The 18,469-nt window shown below is 39.1% G+C and overlaps 2 protein-coding genes across 2 annotated transcripts; both read right to left on the bottom strand.

The window, feature by feature from the left end:
• Window positions 1-4,498: 4,498 nt before the first annotated feature.
• LOC143109396 (phosphatidylinositol N-acetylglucosaminyltransferase subunit H-like) lies at window positions 4,499-6,685 on the bottom strand. The gene is made up of 5 exons (XM_076272110.1): window positions 6,477-6,685; window positions 5,586-5,795; window positions 4,942-5,025; window positions 4,746-4,824; window positions 4,499-4,634 (listed from the first exon to the last, which is right to left on the bottom strand). The coding sequence occupies exons 1-4, from the start codon at window positions 6,651-6,653 to the stop codon at window positions 4,750-4,752; spliced, it is 546 nt and encodes a 181-aa protein (XP_076128225.1). The 5' UTR covers window positions 6,654-6,685; the 3' UTR covers window positions 4,499-4,634; window positions 4,746-4,749.
• A 2,365-nt stretch (window positions 6,686-9,050) lies between these two features.
• cnr1 (cannabinoid receptor 1) lies at window positions 9,051-13,565 on the bottom strand. Its single transcript, XM_076272138.1, has 2 exons — window positions 13,394-13,565; window positions 9,051-12,363 (listed from the first exon to the last, which is right to left on the bottom strand). The coding sequence occupies exon 2, from the start codon at window positions 12,306-12,308 to the stop codon at window positions 10,896-10,898; it is 1,413 nt and encodes a 470-aa protein (XP_076128253.1). The 5' UTR covers window positions 12,309-12,363; window positions 13,394-13,565; the 3' UTR covers window positions 9,051-10,895.
• Between the last annotated feature and the right edge of the window lie 4,904 nt (window positions 13,566-18,469).

Below are 18,469 nucleotides of genomic sequence, written 5' to 3'. Positions count from 1 at the left end.
CTACGAATGTCTATGAAATGGGTCTGTACGTAGCTCATAACCGCTTCGGTGTGTCGTCATCGTCTTGCTGTCCCTCCTCCGTTCTGTGATTGGTTCCTTCATTGAGGTGAAAATGAAGTCCATGGAATCCAGGCTGCCTAGCAGTGTGAATAAAAATGTGCCCGTAAGGCAGCATGGGAAAACCCAGGCTACAAGTAGCCCACTTCTAATAGCAACCACAACTGTTAGACTCTGCGCAGTTTTACTGTTCGAGACAGCCTGTGTTGTTATTCATTGTTGTACCATCTACAATAAATCATCATTTAATCGCTGATCCTGATCGAGCTGTCAAGCTTTATTGACCATCTTCAATACAGACATTAGAACCAAAACATAACGCAACAACCAGAGAATCCAACAGCACCAATAATCTTCTTTCCACTTTTCCGACCTAGGCCTACTGTCAATCCATCGAAAAGTTTTTTTTATTAGGTTTACTTGCTTCTGTGTAATGCTTTACCTAACATACAATGGTCTTGTAGCATATCCATTGTTTTTTTTCCATTGAGTTTCAGTGCTGGCTGGACTTCAGGCTGGACTGAGCTTCTTATTCAAACAATACGGTTATTTCCCTACGGTGCGACAGAAATTACATCAAAGTCAGCTTCCTACAACCGGACATGCTAAATATTCTTCTTACGGGAACCCAACATTACGTAGGCCTACGAGGTAGTTGAGCCTGTTTTGCCTTGTATTGTTTATGTAGATAATACAGAAGCTACATGTCGGCACAGGATATAATGGTATATTAAGTTATGAGATTTAAAAAAAAATCCTAAATTAATGGGGGTTCTATGGGGTTAGCGAAGGGCTGATAGTTTCAGCCTCCACGGGTCCTACCACTTCCGGAAATTCGCCTGCCCCCTTGCATGGATCGCACTTTTGGCACAGGTGCAAGTTCTGGCACATGCTGTGACATCGGCTGCCTACCTTTTCAGTTTACATGCGAACGTGCAAACAAAGTTTTCCAAAATCTCCACTTTGGCCAGAGTTTTTCAGAGGCGAATTATTCGTTTGCATGTAAACGAAGGGCACAAACGAAGGGAAATGTCTCCGTTTTTCAAAATAACCATGTACGTGTAAACAGTCTTGAGTTAGTGAATTAGCTTAAAATTGTTTGCTGTTAGCTAACCAGCAACAAGTAGGTGTTTGCCTACTTGTCATTCTCTCCTGTGCAAACAAAATGTGTGCGTTCCAAGTAGCCTAGTGCGTAATTTTGCTTCATAAAGTTGAATAAATGCATTTGGTTATTTGACAGAAAAATATAAATAGCCTACTGTCATTCAGTTTATGGGCTACAATACAGAGTTGGGAAGTTATGGTAGGCCAACTTGGAGTGAATACACACGGGAAATTCTTTCTCTATTCGTAGCTGAGTAGCCTGATGGTACGCACAGTGCATACGGCCATACACCTGCAGGCGCCACAGACAAGCGTGTGTGTGTGTGTTTATGTGTGTGTGTGCGTGTGTGTGTATGTTCCTGCATGTGTGTGCATGTATCTTTCTGTGTGTGTTTGCGTGTGTTCATGAGTGTGTGCGTGTGTGCATGCGTACTGTCACTAAATGTACACATAATATATTCATTTATTGTATGGTCACAAGTTTAACTCCAGATTTCACTTTCCCAAATAAAGAAAGCTCCACTTATACAATATAACAACGCGAGTTATTTCACTATTTCAGTTTTGTGTTTGTGTGTGTTTATACGTGTGTGTGGGTGTGTTTGTGTGTGTTTATATGTGTGTGTGTGTGTGTGTGTGCGTGTTTGTGTGTGTTTATGTGTGTGTGTGGGTGTGTTTGTGTGTGTTTATATGTGTGGGTGTGTTTGTGCGTGTTTATATGTGTGTGTGCGTGTGTTTGTGCGTGTTTATATGTGTGTGTGCGTGTGTTTGTGTGTGTTTATATGTGTGTGTGTGTTTCTGTGTGTTTATATGTGTGTGTGTGTGTGCGTGTTTGTGTGTGTTTATATGTGTGTGTGGGTGTGTTTGTGCGTGGGTGTACGTGTTTACGTGTGTGTGCGTGCCTGCCTGTGTGTGTATGTGTGAGTCTGTGCGTGCGTGCGTGTGCATGCGTATGCCTACATGTCTACTGTGTGTGTATGTGCGTGTGTCTTTATGTGTGTGTGCATGTGTGCTTGTGTGTGAGTGCGTGCATATCTGTGTGTGTGTGTGTCTGTACGTGTGTGTGTCTGTGCGTGTGTGTGTGTATGTTCCTGCATGTGTGTGCATGTATCTTTCTGTGTATGTTTGCATGTGTTCATGAGTGCGTGTGTGTGTGCATGCGTACTGTCACTAATGTACACATAATTTATTAATTTATTGTATGGTCACAAGTTTAACTCCAGAAGAGTGTTTGTATGTGTGTGTGGGTGTGTTTGTACGTGTGTGTGCGTGCCTGCCTGTGTGTGTATGCGTGAGTCTGTGCGTGCGTGTGCGTGCGTACGTATACCTACATGTCTACTGTGTGTGTATGTGCGTGTGTCTGTGTGTGTGCATGCGTGCTTGTGTGTGAGTGCGTGCATATCTGTGTGTGTGTGTGTCTGTGCGTGTGTGTGTATGTTCCTGCATGTGTGTGCATGTATCTTTCTGTGTGTGTTTGCGTGTGTTCATGAGTGCGTGTGTGTGTGCATGCGTACTGTCACTAAATGTACACATAATGGCGTTTACAAACGGAAGTTCGGGAGGAGCATGACGGAATTTGCCACGCCTCCTTCAATCAGACAGGTTATTTATTCGCAGTCTGCCTCTACCTGCCGAAGTTGCAGCATCGGCGTCACTCCGCTTGCAAGACACATTTGGTCAAGCTAGGAGCCAAGTCGCCGGTCGCGCAGAATTGCTTCCCCAGCGCCTTCTCGGGCATCCAATCGCTAGCCTGTTTCTAGCTGCCGCACGACCCGAAGAAGGAGAGCTACTCCGCGGACCATATCTTTGATTAGAGTAGAGCTGGATGTAGTATCGATTGCCCTCGTTTCGCAAGGAAAGCAGACCTGCGTTGGCTTCTCCAACAATCAGTTCAGTTGATCTTTCCTCTCCTACTATAGCCGATCAACGAGCACCAGCGTCGCAGCGCAGAGCTCCGTTCCTCCGGCGTCTCCCCCTCTGTTCATGCAACATGTTTTTCAACTCAGCAAGTTATGGCAGCCCGCGTGCAGCCCACTACCTTGCCTTCCGCTACTGCTGCCTCTTTCTCTTTCCAGCTAATCAACCCTCCCCACTTTTGTCTTTGCCTACCTAGGGTGCTGCGCAACCTCCTCCCCCTTCCCCCTGAGAGAAAGTGGAATAGAACACTATGTCCAATATTCCAATATATCGTTTAATGTTCTGCATTATGTCCAATATTCCAATATGTGGTTTAATGTTCTGCATTTCTCATTAGTAGGTCACTTTGATACTAAAAGTATGATTCTATGTAATGACTGTATTATATCTGTACTGTCCCTGTGTATATATCTGTGTGACTGTGTTTAGAGATAAGCAGGAATATTATGACTTTGCAGTGTTTCACTGTTCTGCTAGGCTGCGTCGGTAGCTATCTGCCTCGGATTGCCAGGCTGCCACTATTCAGGGTCTGTGTCAGTGTAGTCCACGTGAGATGGGATGACCAACGCCATCTCCCGTCAGCCTGGAAAGATACTTAAACTCTAACTATTTCCTTGTCTAGTTAGAGCAGCTGATGGATCTTTAGGTGAAGTCATGCTGTCTCTCCCTTGATGCGCATCATTGTAAATAAACTCTGTACCTGATTTTTCATACTATTGGTCTGACTGGGTCTCTATTAAATCTATGGTATCAAAATTACCATCACCCCGTAGCGACCGCGTCGCTACCTTTTCCCCTTTCCCCATAATCTCACGCCGGCGCAAACCGCGTTCGAGCCCGCGTTTTTTCCCAGCCGGTTCTCCCTCACCCCTCTTTCCCTGGATTGGTGCCACCACCCTATAGGCTACCGTCTCGGCATCTCATCTGAGACCATGTCTACATGAAATAGTAATACAATATAATCTATGTGGTGATCACAAAATGTATTTAGGGGAGCATCGCTTTACCTTAACTCAATGCCGGCGCTGGCCGCTGATACACAAAATGAGCAGCTAAACTGGTAATACTGGAGGTCAAATTGTCAGATTATTTGTAGTTTCCCACAATATTTACCACTGATGCATTGTTCTATCTCATTGTGCGTTCTCTCATTGTGCATCTATGCATTGTTAAGATGCGCTTAGCCTTCACAGCCAAAGTGATTCTCTTCCCGAGACACGTCTGAGGCTGCCTTATAAACTGGTGTCATTTTAACTTCTTCGCGAGCCCTGTATTAGTGGTGTCCACAATTATATAGGCCTACCTAAAGCAATTCCAGACACATTTTAAAAAGTGGATTTTAGTGTAATGTTTTCAGACTTTTAGTTAATTATATACTTAACTAATTTGGTCCAAAGAATGAAACACACATTTCAAATCATGAGAGGTTGGATACATTTTACTTTAATCTTCACTTCATATAAAACACAGGTGCATAGTGGCAACTGCTGTGAAATATAAATACGAATGTTACACTTGTTACAGCATTATGGCATCAGAATGGGATTGGAAGGAATCTGAAGGGAAAAAAAACATATATCACTAATTTCATTAGATAAAGTTGAATTCTACATGATTGCCTAGATATGAATTAAAGTATTAGTATGAAGTCTGCAGCAGTGATTTACCTTGTCATGAGTTTTGTAACAGTACCTCCTGACAGGCTTTATATACTTGTACTAAGCAATTCAACCTTGGCTTGGAACTCTGAAAAGCATTAAATACACATTTCTCAGAAAGATAATACTATTCCAAGTGATACATTTTAAATACACAATATAGAGAGATATAATTTCTTAAAGAAACATTACTATGTGTACATACCTGAAAAAGAGGAACTACACTGGATACCATTTCAGGATCTGAAGGGTCCTTCACAAGAATGCAGAGGTAGTATATGACTCTGTGCTGAAATGATCATAAAAGATGGTGCAGCTACATGGTTAGCTACATGGTTAGAATAGGGAAGTGTAAGCTCAATGCACTATTAAAATTAGTTTAGCGATAATAATAATAATAATACATTTAATTTGTTTCTCAACACCTTTCAAAGCACCCAAGGTCGCATAACAGATTAAAAAAAATAAAAAAATTACACACAAAATTACATCATAATAGTAATAAAAGGGCAATTTAAAGTCCATAAGCTAGCTTGAAAAGTTGGAGAAAGATATTTGAACAACAGCCAAAAACAGACCCCTCATTCAGTGGTCCAGGTCTGTGAGGTACAAAATAACACCACTGGTTTCTGATTGGCTGTGATAGTGTTGTGTGAGTGGGTAGGCTTACACAATATGTTTCTTTTCAGTTTACGGAGTGGACTGTGATGAGATATTTGCTGAATGTGGCATTTATTGGCTTGAAATGTACGCCTACTGTTAACCATTCTTTTAAGGTTATAGATCATGGTATAGTTCTATAAAACTGTAAAAAAAAAAAGTCCAATTGATGTACATATGTGCACTTACCATATGAACAGCCTCATTGATAACAATATCTTTTATTTTGCTCATTTCGATGAAAGATGTACATTCTCTCCCTGAGGCAAAGGATGATGACACCTGCACACCCAGGGATCTAATAATCAGTAATGTTTCATGGTCCACCTTCACAAAGTGAATGCAGATCATCATGCTGACCAGTGTCACAATGATGGCACACGAGAGGACAACAGTGTTCTGAAATAAGAACAAAATCATTAAAGCAGCAGTTAGGAGTTAAGTTTGACAAGCCTTAAGCATGCAAACACCTTACAAACAACAGCACATCCCAGAGAAAACTAATATTATTAAAGAATTTGGCATTGGCATAAGCCATCAGTCTGTCTCACACTAGTTTTTGCTCCTTATTTCTCCTTAAAAGGGAGTTAGGAGAAAGAGGTCAGAATTCAGTGATCTCCAAATAAGATGTGATCTGATTTATATGTTGAATTCCATAACATATTTATGACATATTTTACGAAACTACATTGATCAAGTTAACAATAATTTTCCAAATAGTTGAGATGCATTGGATGCGCTCATGCAGTTCAATTTGCTATCTAGCCCATGTCACAAGATTTCTACCTTATGTGCGTGTTTAATATTAGCCTACTTTCGTCATTAGGCTACTTTCACAGAAAACGGCATGTAGCCTAGCCTAGCCTAGGTCATCAGGCTACCCCAGCAGTTTGTACATTATTCGCCCAAACTGCAGCGAGCAAATGGCAACATTAGCATGGACTACTTCGCCAGCAAGAGGTCAAAGCACAGTATCCTATCCTACTATCCTACGAGCATCATCCAATAGTCATAGACAACAAAAGTAGCAAAATATGCATGTGTAGGCTACAAAGCCACTTGCACTTAGAGCATCCTTACGTCGGTTATGAAGAATACAGCATACGCAAATAACCATACAGTGCAGGTATACATCAAAATACTGCGCAGGGACAACTTCGGGTTGCTAATAGTGAATTCTCGGCAGAAGTCCGTATGTGACTGTGAATCAAGAGTAATTGTTTTTCCATTTATGTCTGTAAACTGGTTGACAGCCATCTTTCACAAGTTCCCCTTTTCACAGTTTCTCTACTCGCTCTTGTTGCCGGAACTACAAATGACTTCCTAGACAATTATATCTTGCCCCCTACTGGGCGGAAGTTACATTGACCTGCATAGCATAGCCTGGCACCTGCTAATAGTCTGATAGTTTTTATTTTCTTGATAAGTAAACAACACTGATTTCAGACAGGAGTGCTCTAAACCAAATATGATTTTCAGTGGGGGTGTGCATAGATGCTAATTTCTGATTTGAGATTTCAGGGAGTCAACGTAACAGGCAATCACTTCTATTCCTTTAACTTACTCTTGTATTCATTTTTCTGTGCTTTGTTCAGTAGGCTACCCTAGCCTATTTATTAGTGCAATAGCCAGCAAAATATATGTGTGATATAGCCTATGCCTATATATATATATATATATATATATATATATATATATATATTTTAAAATTAGTAAATGTGTAATGAGCCCAATTGTGTAGGAATAAAGGCCTTGGACTGCCACCTACTGGATGTTTACGGTACATGTCAGCTTGAAATGGGCTCAATGGCATTTTATGTTTGATTATTGGCTGCTCAATATTTGATTAAAGCACCTCAATATTATTAAGTTGGAATCGCAGACTAATATGTTTTATGCACTTCTACTACACTAATACACAGACATGGGGGACTCGAGTCATTTTTTAGGACTTGAGACTTGCTTGATCAACATGTATAAAAGACTTGACTTGACTTTGACTTGCTATTCATGACTTGAGACTTGACTTAGACTTGAGACAAATGACTTGAAATGACTTGACTTTTTATTTTTTCCATAGATATTAAGGAGTTAAATTTACGATTTTAGAAAATCTGCTTAGGTGCTGTTGCATGCGTTGCGCGAGTGAACCTGTCATTGTTACCAAGTGACGCGACAGACCAACAGCAAGTGCCAGATCAAAAGAGACAGACTGAGGTAGGCAACATTTTCGCCTAGCATATCAAGAAACAAGAAAATGTGTTTGAGAGTTTCATTGAGGTTTGGCTTTTTTTAAGATATTTTGTAAAGCTGCGACAGAGAAAATCTAACAAATGGAAGTCACCTGGTTTTAACACATTGTAATACCTCAAAATGGTTTAACTCAGGAGCAGAGTGTTTGTGGAGGGGAGTAGCATTATTATTATTTTATATTGAACCTTTATATTTAACCAAGCACTTTTTGTCTGGAGACATTAATTGTGCATATACTTTGCAGTGCTTAAGCCTACTCTGAAATAGTGACCTTATAATAAACATATTCAACATGTAATTTATGCATTAAGTGCAAATACAAAATGTGACTTTCAAGAAATGTTTAAAGACCCAGATGAATGAATGAATTAATTCTCTTATATATATGGTTTGTATGTTATGGTTTTTGTTCACATGAAGACTCATAATTTTCATACAATATTTGATACCAGGCCTATATCATTATTGATATTGTATATTATTACTATTATTATTATGCTTAATGCTTTTCAATTTTATTTGAAACTATTATTTTTAACTAATGTTGTGTTTAAGTTGAATTTCACCTTGGGGATCAATAAAGTATCTATCTAAGTTGCCAAAAAGCGTCTGCCAAATAGCCTACCATAAACATAAACATATTTTTTTCCTATTTAAAATGATTCCAGGTGAAATTTCTATTCTAAATGATTCCAGGTGAAATTTCTTGAAAAGTCAAATGCAATTAATTCTCAAAATACTGTGTAGGTTGCTAAAATGTCATGTAGCTGAAATATGAAGGCTCTTTACCATAGAATTATCGTGATAATTATATGGCAGGTGCAAACCTGAATTTCCATAGTGGACTAAATTCACTTTTCAAACAGGAAGCTGTGGGACATTTTGAGTGATAGACTCAAACCTCTTCCATTATCAAATCAAGCTGTCACAAACAGCCAGTTCCATTGTGAACCTCATTGACCTTTACTGAGATGTTGCTGAGGGTTGGTTTCATCCATTGATTTAATAACTACAAACCATCTAGTGTGCCAATATACATAAAATGACTGTGATGGTGATGATAAACCACTACACAATCATGAAACATTTAATCTGTAAAAATACAACAATAAAAAGCCTACAACATTCTAATTAAGCAAAAACATTCTATTTGTGCATTAGCGACCAATATTCCAATATTTTATTGTTTTTTATTCCTGTCTTTTTTTCTGTTGAGCACTGTCAGCTGTTCAACTTCAAAATAAACTTGTAGGCCTATGCTGTGTTCAAATAATCTTGTCTGGATCTATTACAATACTGTGTTAAGCTATACAATGGAGTATGGATGCCCATGACTACCCAAAATCATCATTTCATCTCATGGCTGTAGGCTAACCATATGCTATGACCAGGCTACCTATTGAGATCTTCAGACTGGTTATAATGTTAGGCTATTGATAAATCAACATGTTTTGTTTCAAGAAACAAGCCACGCCCTTTTCTTAACCACACCCACATTTGCTTTTTCATAGGCTAATTGTTTGTGTAAGAAAATAGATTGTTCATGATTATTAGCAGTGACTTTATTCAAAGCTTGGATACAAACTACAGAACAAATGCATAAAACACAAGTGCCCAATGATTTTTTCAGACTGTTCAATAGGCTACTAGGACAAAAGCCACTTGACAATTTATGATTAATCTCCAATATATCACACTAATACAGTAGGCAGTTGTGTTTACACTACATTTCATGTTTATAGATCAGTTAGCGAGAAGGCAAATTCTTTTCACTACACAATTTTAAATATTAAAAAGACAAAAACATTATGCCATCTCAATACAGTTCCAAACTATTTTAGAAACCTCATCTCTATAACATAGAATGACACTGTTCACATTGTGCAAGAACCCTGTAGCCCAGCTGCAGGGAAACCTTTGTGTTTTAAGTAAAGAGAACAACAGGAAATATCTAGACATCACTACAAACACTTCTACCTAAACACATCAAAACCATTTTTGTGCGGTATCAAGGAAATCATTATGAAGAATACCACTTATTACAAACGGCCTTGTCTAGTTTTTAATGTGCTTTTAAAATGTATTATATAGTAGTGTGACCAGCGCACTGTAGTTTTTGCTGATAGCAGAGCAAAGATTGATGTTGATTGTGTTTTTAATTGTATCTAGACCATTTATCAGTATTGTACAGTGGTTATGTGTCAACCGATGAGATCTGACAGTCAAATGAACACTGAAATGTTTTGACACCTCTGTTTCTGAAAAAGCAATACTGGAACATTTCAAATCCACAATAATAGTGGGTGCACAGCTGTGACTGCACACCAGTATTAAGTCATTCACATACTTAGAATATTTACATATAGATTAGTATAGTATAGCGGATTGTTTTATCTTTTGGAAGATACATTCAATGATCTTCTTTAGCTATGGTAAACACTCTATGGTGCGTGTTTACATGGCCCTTTGAAAGATAACATTTTGCAGTATACTTGAAGGTTCTATACTAGAATCCCACAGCTCAGAGTAGCAGTCATGAACTAGTCCAAATGCTGGGGTTTGCCTACTTTAAACTCTAGGCGTCACTCTAGAGCTATACAACAGAATTGTACACAATAAAATAAAGTTTGTCTGATTTTGTCTTGTTTTAGGCCATTGTGACGATACAGTATTTGAGTTAAAAGTATAACAGAAGGCATGAGTAAGTGTTTTTACAATCTACTCAAATATACATGATCAAACACTCAACATGATTCTTCAATACACAAAATATGAATACGAAAAGGACAAATAATATCCAACTGCAAAAGGATATTTAAATAAAAAATACTTCTGTTCTTAAGTGCAAGACAAACATTTGGTCAGAAAAAGCTTGGCTATATTTGATGAGGCATGAGATTCTATAGAATTCATGATTACATGAAAAATGTTAGTTCTCTCACTGAGATTATTTTAACATAAAATTCAGTAGCCCCTTATTCCCATGATAGAAGAAACAACTGTTCAAGAACCTGATTTTAATGTAGAAAAATACAATTCATGAACGGAAGGGCAAAAGTTGCCAACACATAGAGTGAGGTTTAACAAGAAACAACAAGAAGTTATGTGTTTCTGAAATGATGCTAACTTATTCAGTCTATCTTCATGATACCATGGTGCCATAAACTTCACTTTTAAGACCAAAGTTCCATTCTTTAAGATTGGTGATTGCTTGGCGCTTTAAACACTGTATCATATTATGGGTGCTCACACAGCATCGGCAGATGTCTCTGTGGAGACAGACATCGTTACTTTGGCTATTTTCACAGTGGTCTTCACACAACTCTCAGCAGCTCGATTGGCAGCAATATGGGGATGTCTATTCTGGCAGTCTGACTCCAGACTGTTATCTAACTGTTGGGCACTGCCTTTGCATGCTTGACAGGTGCTCAGGAAAGCACGGCGCATGTCTTTGCTCCTAAGGGCATAGATGATTGGGTTGACTGTGGAATTGAGGAGGGTGAGCATGCTACAGAAGGCAAATATTGTTTTGATAGAATCGTCCATCCTCCAGAAGAGGTCATAGACCATAATGGCTAGCAGAGGCCCCCAACAAATGACCAGCACCACTAGGATGAGCAACAATGTCTTAGCCAAGCGGATGTCCATGCGGGTCTGCTCTGGGCGTGTGGTCTGGACTTTAGTTCCGTCAGCTGAATACACCACCAAGCTCTTCTGAGAGGTCCGACTCAGCATTCGCACAGCATGGTGGTGTGCCCTCCACAGGATGTACATGTAGGCATAAATGATGAAGAGCACCAATACACTGGTCACACCAATCCAAAACATTAGGTAGTTCTCATCAATCAGTGGGAAGATGTCTGAGCAAACAGAGTTGAGACGCTTGCAGTTCCAGCCAAGTAGAGGAAGCACTGCAATGATAATGGAGATAGCCCACATCATGCAGAAAGCAATCACAGCCTTGGTGCGGGTAACAATGCGACGGTATGCCAATGGCCGATGTATGGAAATGTACCGATCTATGGCTGTGAGAAAGAGGCTTCCCACTGAGGCTGTGAATGAGGCAGTCACCCCACCTAATTTAAAGAGAAAAACATTTGGGCTGTCCTTCCGGTGAAAGACGTGAAAGTCTAAAAAGCTGTAGACAAAGATGACACTACCCAGTAGATCTGCCACAGCGAGGCTGCCAATGAAGTGGTAGGAGGGCCTGCAGCGCAGAGTGCGAGACTGCAAGATCACACATAGGACCACCAGGTTTTCCAACACAGTGAAGGTCCCCAGAGTAAGGGACATGACAGTCACTGCCAGCTGTTGGCTAGGTGTCAAAATCATGAAGCACTCCATGTCCATGAAATTCTCTCCACACTCAATAGTGCTGCCTTCATCCCCCATTGAGCTCTTGTTACCAAACAGGTCAGAGGAGTTTGTGGGGTAAAAGTTCAAACTTTTAAAGATGAGTTCCTCATTTGGTTGCACTTTATCTGGGAAGGAATTGCTGCGAAATGCCGACAATGGCTTCTGCAGGGAAAATCTTCCCTTTGTAAGGTCGGCATCTGTGGTTGGGTCGTCATAACTGGCATCATTAGAGCCAAGGTACTGCAGCCCAGAGGTAATTGTCCTGAAAGTGGTGTCTGCCACGCCATCCAGTACAGACTTCATAACTGAAGATGAAAGGGGATTAAACGGCCTTGGGTGCGTCAGGAACCTGGAAAACCTGAAAATCATTACAGAATATAGTGATATCAAAACTACAGTGTCTGTCTGAAATTGTGCCTATATTAAATTTGCATAATATGTAAGGTAACACATATTTATCATATTGACAAGTAACACCTGTTTCGCTCAACAATAAGATATAGGCTATCAAAATGGTCATATGCACTGTCAAATGCCTGCTTGTAATGGAGAACACTAGTAGACACAGACCAGCAGATGTCGCAGAAACAATTCCAATAGCCTAGTCATTTTGTAACTGGACAATTAGGCTGTAGACTCGGTCTCAACTTAACACGCTGCATTGATTGTGAAGTAATCACAATTACCCAATGTTGCATCAAGTAGCCTAGGCTAGTTTAAAATACATTTGACTGTAACTATATGATTCGTTGGAAGTTAATTTAAAAACTATACATTTATCCACTAATGCAATTCAACGTTATGCCAATTCAATGTTATAAATAATGTTTATGTTTTCACAGACCATCATGTTTTCTTTTGTAAATTATGAAAAAACGCTTTAAACTGAAATTAGAAGAAGCCTATGCTATTACAAGAATAATTCAATCGACAAGTGTCTCTCACCAGTGCTGCTAAGAACCGAGAAGAGCTAGTAAAAAACTGAGAAAACTGAGTGGACAAATAGTAGCTTACTATTGAAGCCCCATTAACACTCGTGGTTATGTTGTTCATTTGCGTTACCTCACAATAGCCAATAATTGTAGGCTATATTTGCATTGCCCTACCTTGCAATTTGCGTTCCCTCGGAATACTTTTTGCATTAGCCTGCCTCACAATACTTTTGTGTTCTCCTGGAAAAGTCAAAGTATTGCGACATAAATTTGTGAGAACCCATAAGTAGCCTAGGCTGTTGCTTGGAAATGCAAAATTGTTGAGCGGCAATAAAAAGGTCTTGCGGGGGGGAACAAATCAGCCTAGAAAAAACACCACCATGACCCATAGAGCTCTTTGCGTTAGTTATCTATTACATAGGGTATGTGCAATATAAATATATATATAAAATGTACCTTTACATAGTTCCCCGTGTCGTTAGTCGTCATCAACAATATCCACAAATAAATAATCCCACAGATATACTGAAAGTATTTTGAATAATACCAGTCTGACTGCTAATTCTACAATCAATTGTCAAAATACGACAATATTAAATCCAACTTGCACTTTCAATTGTATGATTTGCCCTGTAATAATAGCGAGCACGCAGAATATTTCACGTTCTTATGTTTGCACGCGTATGATTGTCTGCTGCAGGCGATGTCTGAGGTCTGCGAGAGTGCATATTTATGGAGCGTCGTTAAAACGGAGTAAATCACGTGCTTCAGAGCGTTCTCTACACCGTTGTAGCCAACTGAGTGAAGATTCAAGTGAAGAGTGAAGGGATGGGCGAAATTCATATAGCTACACCCCTAAATCAGTAGCCTCATTGACATCTTTGACAAAGATACAACTGCAAAGCGGAGACTGTTAAAAGGCCTGCAATTCCATTGTAAAATCAAGAAAAAAATCACAACACATGTGGCTAAGAATAATCCAATAATCCAACCGGACTTGTTTCATATCAACCACTGCTATCTCATGAATTGTCTGTGCGTTTGCATTTTTTAAAAACTGTTAACCCTTTTAGATTTTAGCAGAAACCACAACCAACAGCTCTGTTATCAGGATCAATCTAAGGAGGGCTAAGGAGGCTATTTATTCGGTAGGCTACCCATATGGGTTAACATTTTCTACATATGGAGTCCATTCACGTATGAGCAGCTGCAAGGAATTATCATTGTCATGAATACTACTATTTTTTTTCAAGTGCAAACAATAATACATTTATTGGACATGCAGTGAAGAGAGATCGAAATTGAGATGAAACTATCACTGCATTAGACACTCTTAATTGTTGTTCGGCTACATTTCACTATTGCATTAGTGAAAATAGGCCCAAACTACAACTACATTTAATCCCCTGCCACAATGAATTTATTAGTAATTAAAGTAATGTTTTAATTACATTAATTATCTTTATCAGCATAAGAGTGTGAATATAAGGTGAGCCATCATGAATGTAATTCTTCTGCTATCACATTTGGTCAGGATGTATCTGTGAGGATAACAAACCATGCTGCAGTCTAAGATGCAGAAGACATAAATAATGTAAGAATTTAAGAGGATACAGCTGCCTGCAGGACAGGATTAGTATGAAAGAAAAAAACATTATGAGAGACTGTAGCCTACATCAGGGCTTGTCAAAGCATCACCAACAGTACCACCACTGTGTGTATGCATTTCTATTTCACTGTGAAAGATAAGACTAACAATTTATAGTTAAATCCTTCTCTTGCATGTGGACGGACAGAAGCAATGCAGCCATTTTGATCAGTGAATCAAAAGGTGACTCATCATTCAGACACAAAAAGCTGCCATCTGGGCATATTTGTTGTTACATGTAGTACTGATGAGGATGCTGCTCTTCACCTAGGTGGGTATTACATGAGGGTATGCAGCCACGGGGGAAATGCAGCAGTAATAATACACCACAAATTTACAACCAAGATAACTATTTCAGATGCTTACACCACCGATGTCCTGGCTATGACAGAAGCAGAGGTATGTTGTGTAGAAAAAGGGTCACACATCCATCGTAAAACAGTAATGGTAATATAACAGACAAAGCAGAAGTCCTTACATGGAAGCAACACATACATGCTTACACTGCAATTTATTTTGAAACACACAAGAAAGTGCACAAGAAAGACCATCTTACATTCTACATGTTGCAATACATCTATGTTTTGAAATGAGATAGTTTCTCAAAGTGTTTTGACTATTCTGAAAAGACAGATGGGCTTGAATAGACTGAAAGAATGAAGATACAGCCGTGTTGGAACAGTGAAAAGTTCCCATGGATACATTTGTAATAAATGAGGCTAGCAACAAGGACACACAAAAAATATGCCTTAATGTTTTTTAATCGGGCTTGTCAAGACAGATTTAAGAGTAGAGCACTGTACACTCAACTCATCTTTGGAGGACCTTACTCCACTTGGTAGAATTAGCAATAGCCTATAGGCATCACTTTGTGAGAAGGCTATAATGCATTCTTTCTTGGTTTATATAGAACCTTCATGTGGGATGAGGGTGGAGAGATGTCAGCCAAAGTCAACCTGTCAGGTCTCAGGTGGCTTCTTGTGACTCACTGCCTCCCATCTGCTCTCACTACGTCACAGCACTCACCCACAGTTGCGCAGTCCAATGGATGTGTCTCCCTGCATGCATATGAGCCATCTATTCCCTTTACAATTGCTCGTCTCTTCATAACGTACCACATTCCTAAAAATGCTAACATGACAGACTGTGGCACAAAAGCACTTTTTTTATGAAAGCGTTTTTACATCTATACACCATTATTCATAAATTGTAGTTTTTAACATTTATCTTTGAATCACTCCACTCATGTTGCTATGAGGAAAATGCAAGCCACCTGTGCCTTTTCCTTCCCCTAGTTCACAGCACAACTAAAATGGTACCTGATTCTCTGGGGGGAAAAAACATGCAACCACATTCTGTGTGTAAACATCTCTAACTTGCTGGTGCCATGGCAACTGGACCATTTTGGATCATGCTGCAGGTGTTCCATCACAAAACGAGACACCAGGGTAACACCATCAGCAAATAAGTGTACTGTACTTTGTTCCTCAATGAGGTGACTTCAGTGTATTACCTGGACTTATTTGGTAAAGAATGGCATTACATAGGTGTTATTACACTTCTGTTCTATATATTCTAGTTGGCTTCAATGACATGTTACACACCAAAACACCAGGGATATATGTTCTTCAGGGAAGATATATGGGACATGGTTGGATGCTTCTAAAAGTGCTGACCCAGTTTAAGTTGTTATAAAGTACTGACAGACAATAGAAGTGATTCAATTCAATTCAGTCCTTAGAGCCCAGATCCTGGCCTGCCAAGAGCAAGCACTAAGGCAATCAGAAGCAATACATACAGATTACCTCTCCATGATACATACAAGAAGGTATATAGCCTACATGATACATACAACATTGACAGTGGATCCAAAAAAAATAGGTGTGGTCAGGTGCATGATCAAAAATCGCCATTTTAACATCACTAAAAAATATAACATTGACCAAGAAATATACCTGGTTTAAAGTGTAATCCACAGCTATCTTAAAGCAACACCAAAGAGTTTTTTGTACCTTAAAATAATGTTTCCAAAATCGTTTCAGTGGTTCATCTGCTTGGATGACTGTGCTTAGGATTTTTATTCAGTCTTTCAAATGTTATTGGGTTAAATGTTGCTTTTTGACTAATTAAGAAATGAACAACCCTATGTGCCTGGCAATGTTGTCGAGACAGCATATTTCGATTCAGACAGACCCTAAACGGAAGGTGTATCTCGCTTCAGATTATGAGTTTCAAATCATTAAAATAGAGCCCTATGTACAAAGAAAAGAGGTGAGAAAGAAACAGCAGAGAATAACTTATTATTTTGTTGTGCAAGGAAGATCATCTGAGATTATCTGAATCTGCTCTGTATAGTTTATCAAAACCAAAATTATAGCGTTCAATCTCAAAAATCTCAAAATGGGTAATATCCTGCTTGTCCAAAGGAAACTCAAGTAGATTACCGTACATGTATTGTATATTGTATATGCTCTTTCAGTTTTAACATTTTATCACATTGCTCCATCAGCATAGTTTTTTTTTATCCTTAACAGTTACATAACTGCACCCTGGCTCAGCATGGAACAAGATTATTAAAAATATCATATGTCATGTAGGGCCTTTTGGAAAGCAGCAATCCACAATTTACTTAGAGTTCACATCCCAGGTACATTAAGTAATCAATAATGATGGGCTGCTTAGCAAACCTAATTGAGAAGGAATAAATGTGTGTTCTATCAAAAGGCACTTAGCATGCTATGTTTTCTGTGATGGGAGGATAATGCAGTTCCAGACTGACTGACACAAATACATATGTGCACTGGCTCATCTAATGACTCACAAAACATCTATTTTAGACCTCCAGCCATCACACTTTTTTAGAAGAATCTTGCAATTCCTAAATGCTGTCTCCCATCACAGATTCACTCACAAAAATGAATTCTACCCAAACATGGCAAACCCCTCTTGGCAACCCAACATGGCTGATGTTACTTTCATCTCTGGATGTGTTGATTTCAGAGGGAGATGTTGGGGTCTCTGGATATTCCACAAGCCCAGAGTCATTTATCAAGGCTATTAAATATTAAACTGCCACAGAGGTAATACTTTCACTGGGATATTGGGTTAAAGGATCCTCTTTGATGTGGCTGGGGGCAATATTGCAGTAAATTCAAAATAGGAATTCTTATTGCAAAATAATACCTCAGATTAGCTGTTTGGTCTGTGGTCTGGACTCTGCCAATGAAATGATACAGGGGTCACCTGCAGTCAGTTAACTATGCATCTGTCCACATATATTTCTATTTAGACATTTTTGTTTATTCACTTATGCAATGTTGTCAGATGGATGGATCTTTTGGCATGTGTGATTCATTAATGTTGAAAGGACTATACACCATTGTACAAATTAATTTAAACAATAATTGATTTCCCAGAATGACAATATAGTCCCTTTCCACATGCTGAATGACACTATCATACAGTATTTCTAATTTGTTATTCAAAATGTGTAATGTTTTTCGTGCAGTCTGCCTGTTTAGCTGTAAGCAGGTGTAACTTGTGTTGAGTTGACCGTGCGGTTCAACCCCAGGCTTGAACCTGCAAACTTAAAGTTGACAGAGTTTTAGCAGATGGAAAGCAAACCCGGGTCGATCAATTGTTAGTGGGTGACTTGCAATGGACCGAGACTGTACACAAACACATACATGGAAATCAATGCTGTAGCTGCATGACTATAATGTACACATTGACATTCTTTATACAAGAATGTAGGATTCTGTTTAATATAACTCCGGTTCTACTCAGGGGCATTACTAGACATAAATCTCTGGGGCGCAGGCTCCCCATTACTCAAATCCCCTTTTTTATTCTTGAATGTCTGTAAACTGTGATATAAAATGTGC

This window comes from Alosa pseudoharengus, unplaced genomic scaffold, assembly GCF_046254945.1.
Source record: "Alosa pseudoharengus isolate Yale_2024_CS ecotype anadromous, Long Island Sound unplaced genomic scaffold, YU_APseudo_1.1 YU_APseudo_1.1_scf_7, whole genome shotgun sequence".
NCBI classification, from domain to species: domain Eukaryota; kingdom Metazoa; phylum Chordata; class Actinopteri; order Clupeiformes; family Clupeidae; genus Alosa; species Alosa pseudoharengus.
The sequence above is the reverse complement of the archived record's forward strand: the minus strand, read 5'-3'. Positions and strand labels throughout refer to the sequence as shown.

Bases quoted from the DNA above. Each gene is read 5' to 3' on its own strand.
- LOC143109396 (XM_076272110.1), bottom strand. From the start codon at position 6,653: ATGGCTGTCAACCAGTTTACAGACATAAATGGAAAAACAATTACTCTT. The intron at 5,026-5,585 runs GTAAGTGCACAT...TGATCATTTCAG, and splicing joins TCAATGAGGCTGTTCATATG to CACAGAGTCATATACTACCT. The intron at 4,825-4,941 runs GTATGTACACAT...AATGCTTTTCAG, and splicing joins GTGTAGTTCCTCTTTTTCAG to AGTTCCAAGCCAAGGTTGAA.
- cnr1 (XM_076272138.1), bottom strand. From the start codon at position 12,308: ATGAAGTCTGTACTGGATGGCGTGGCAGACACCACTTTCAGGACAATT.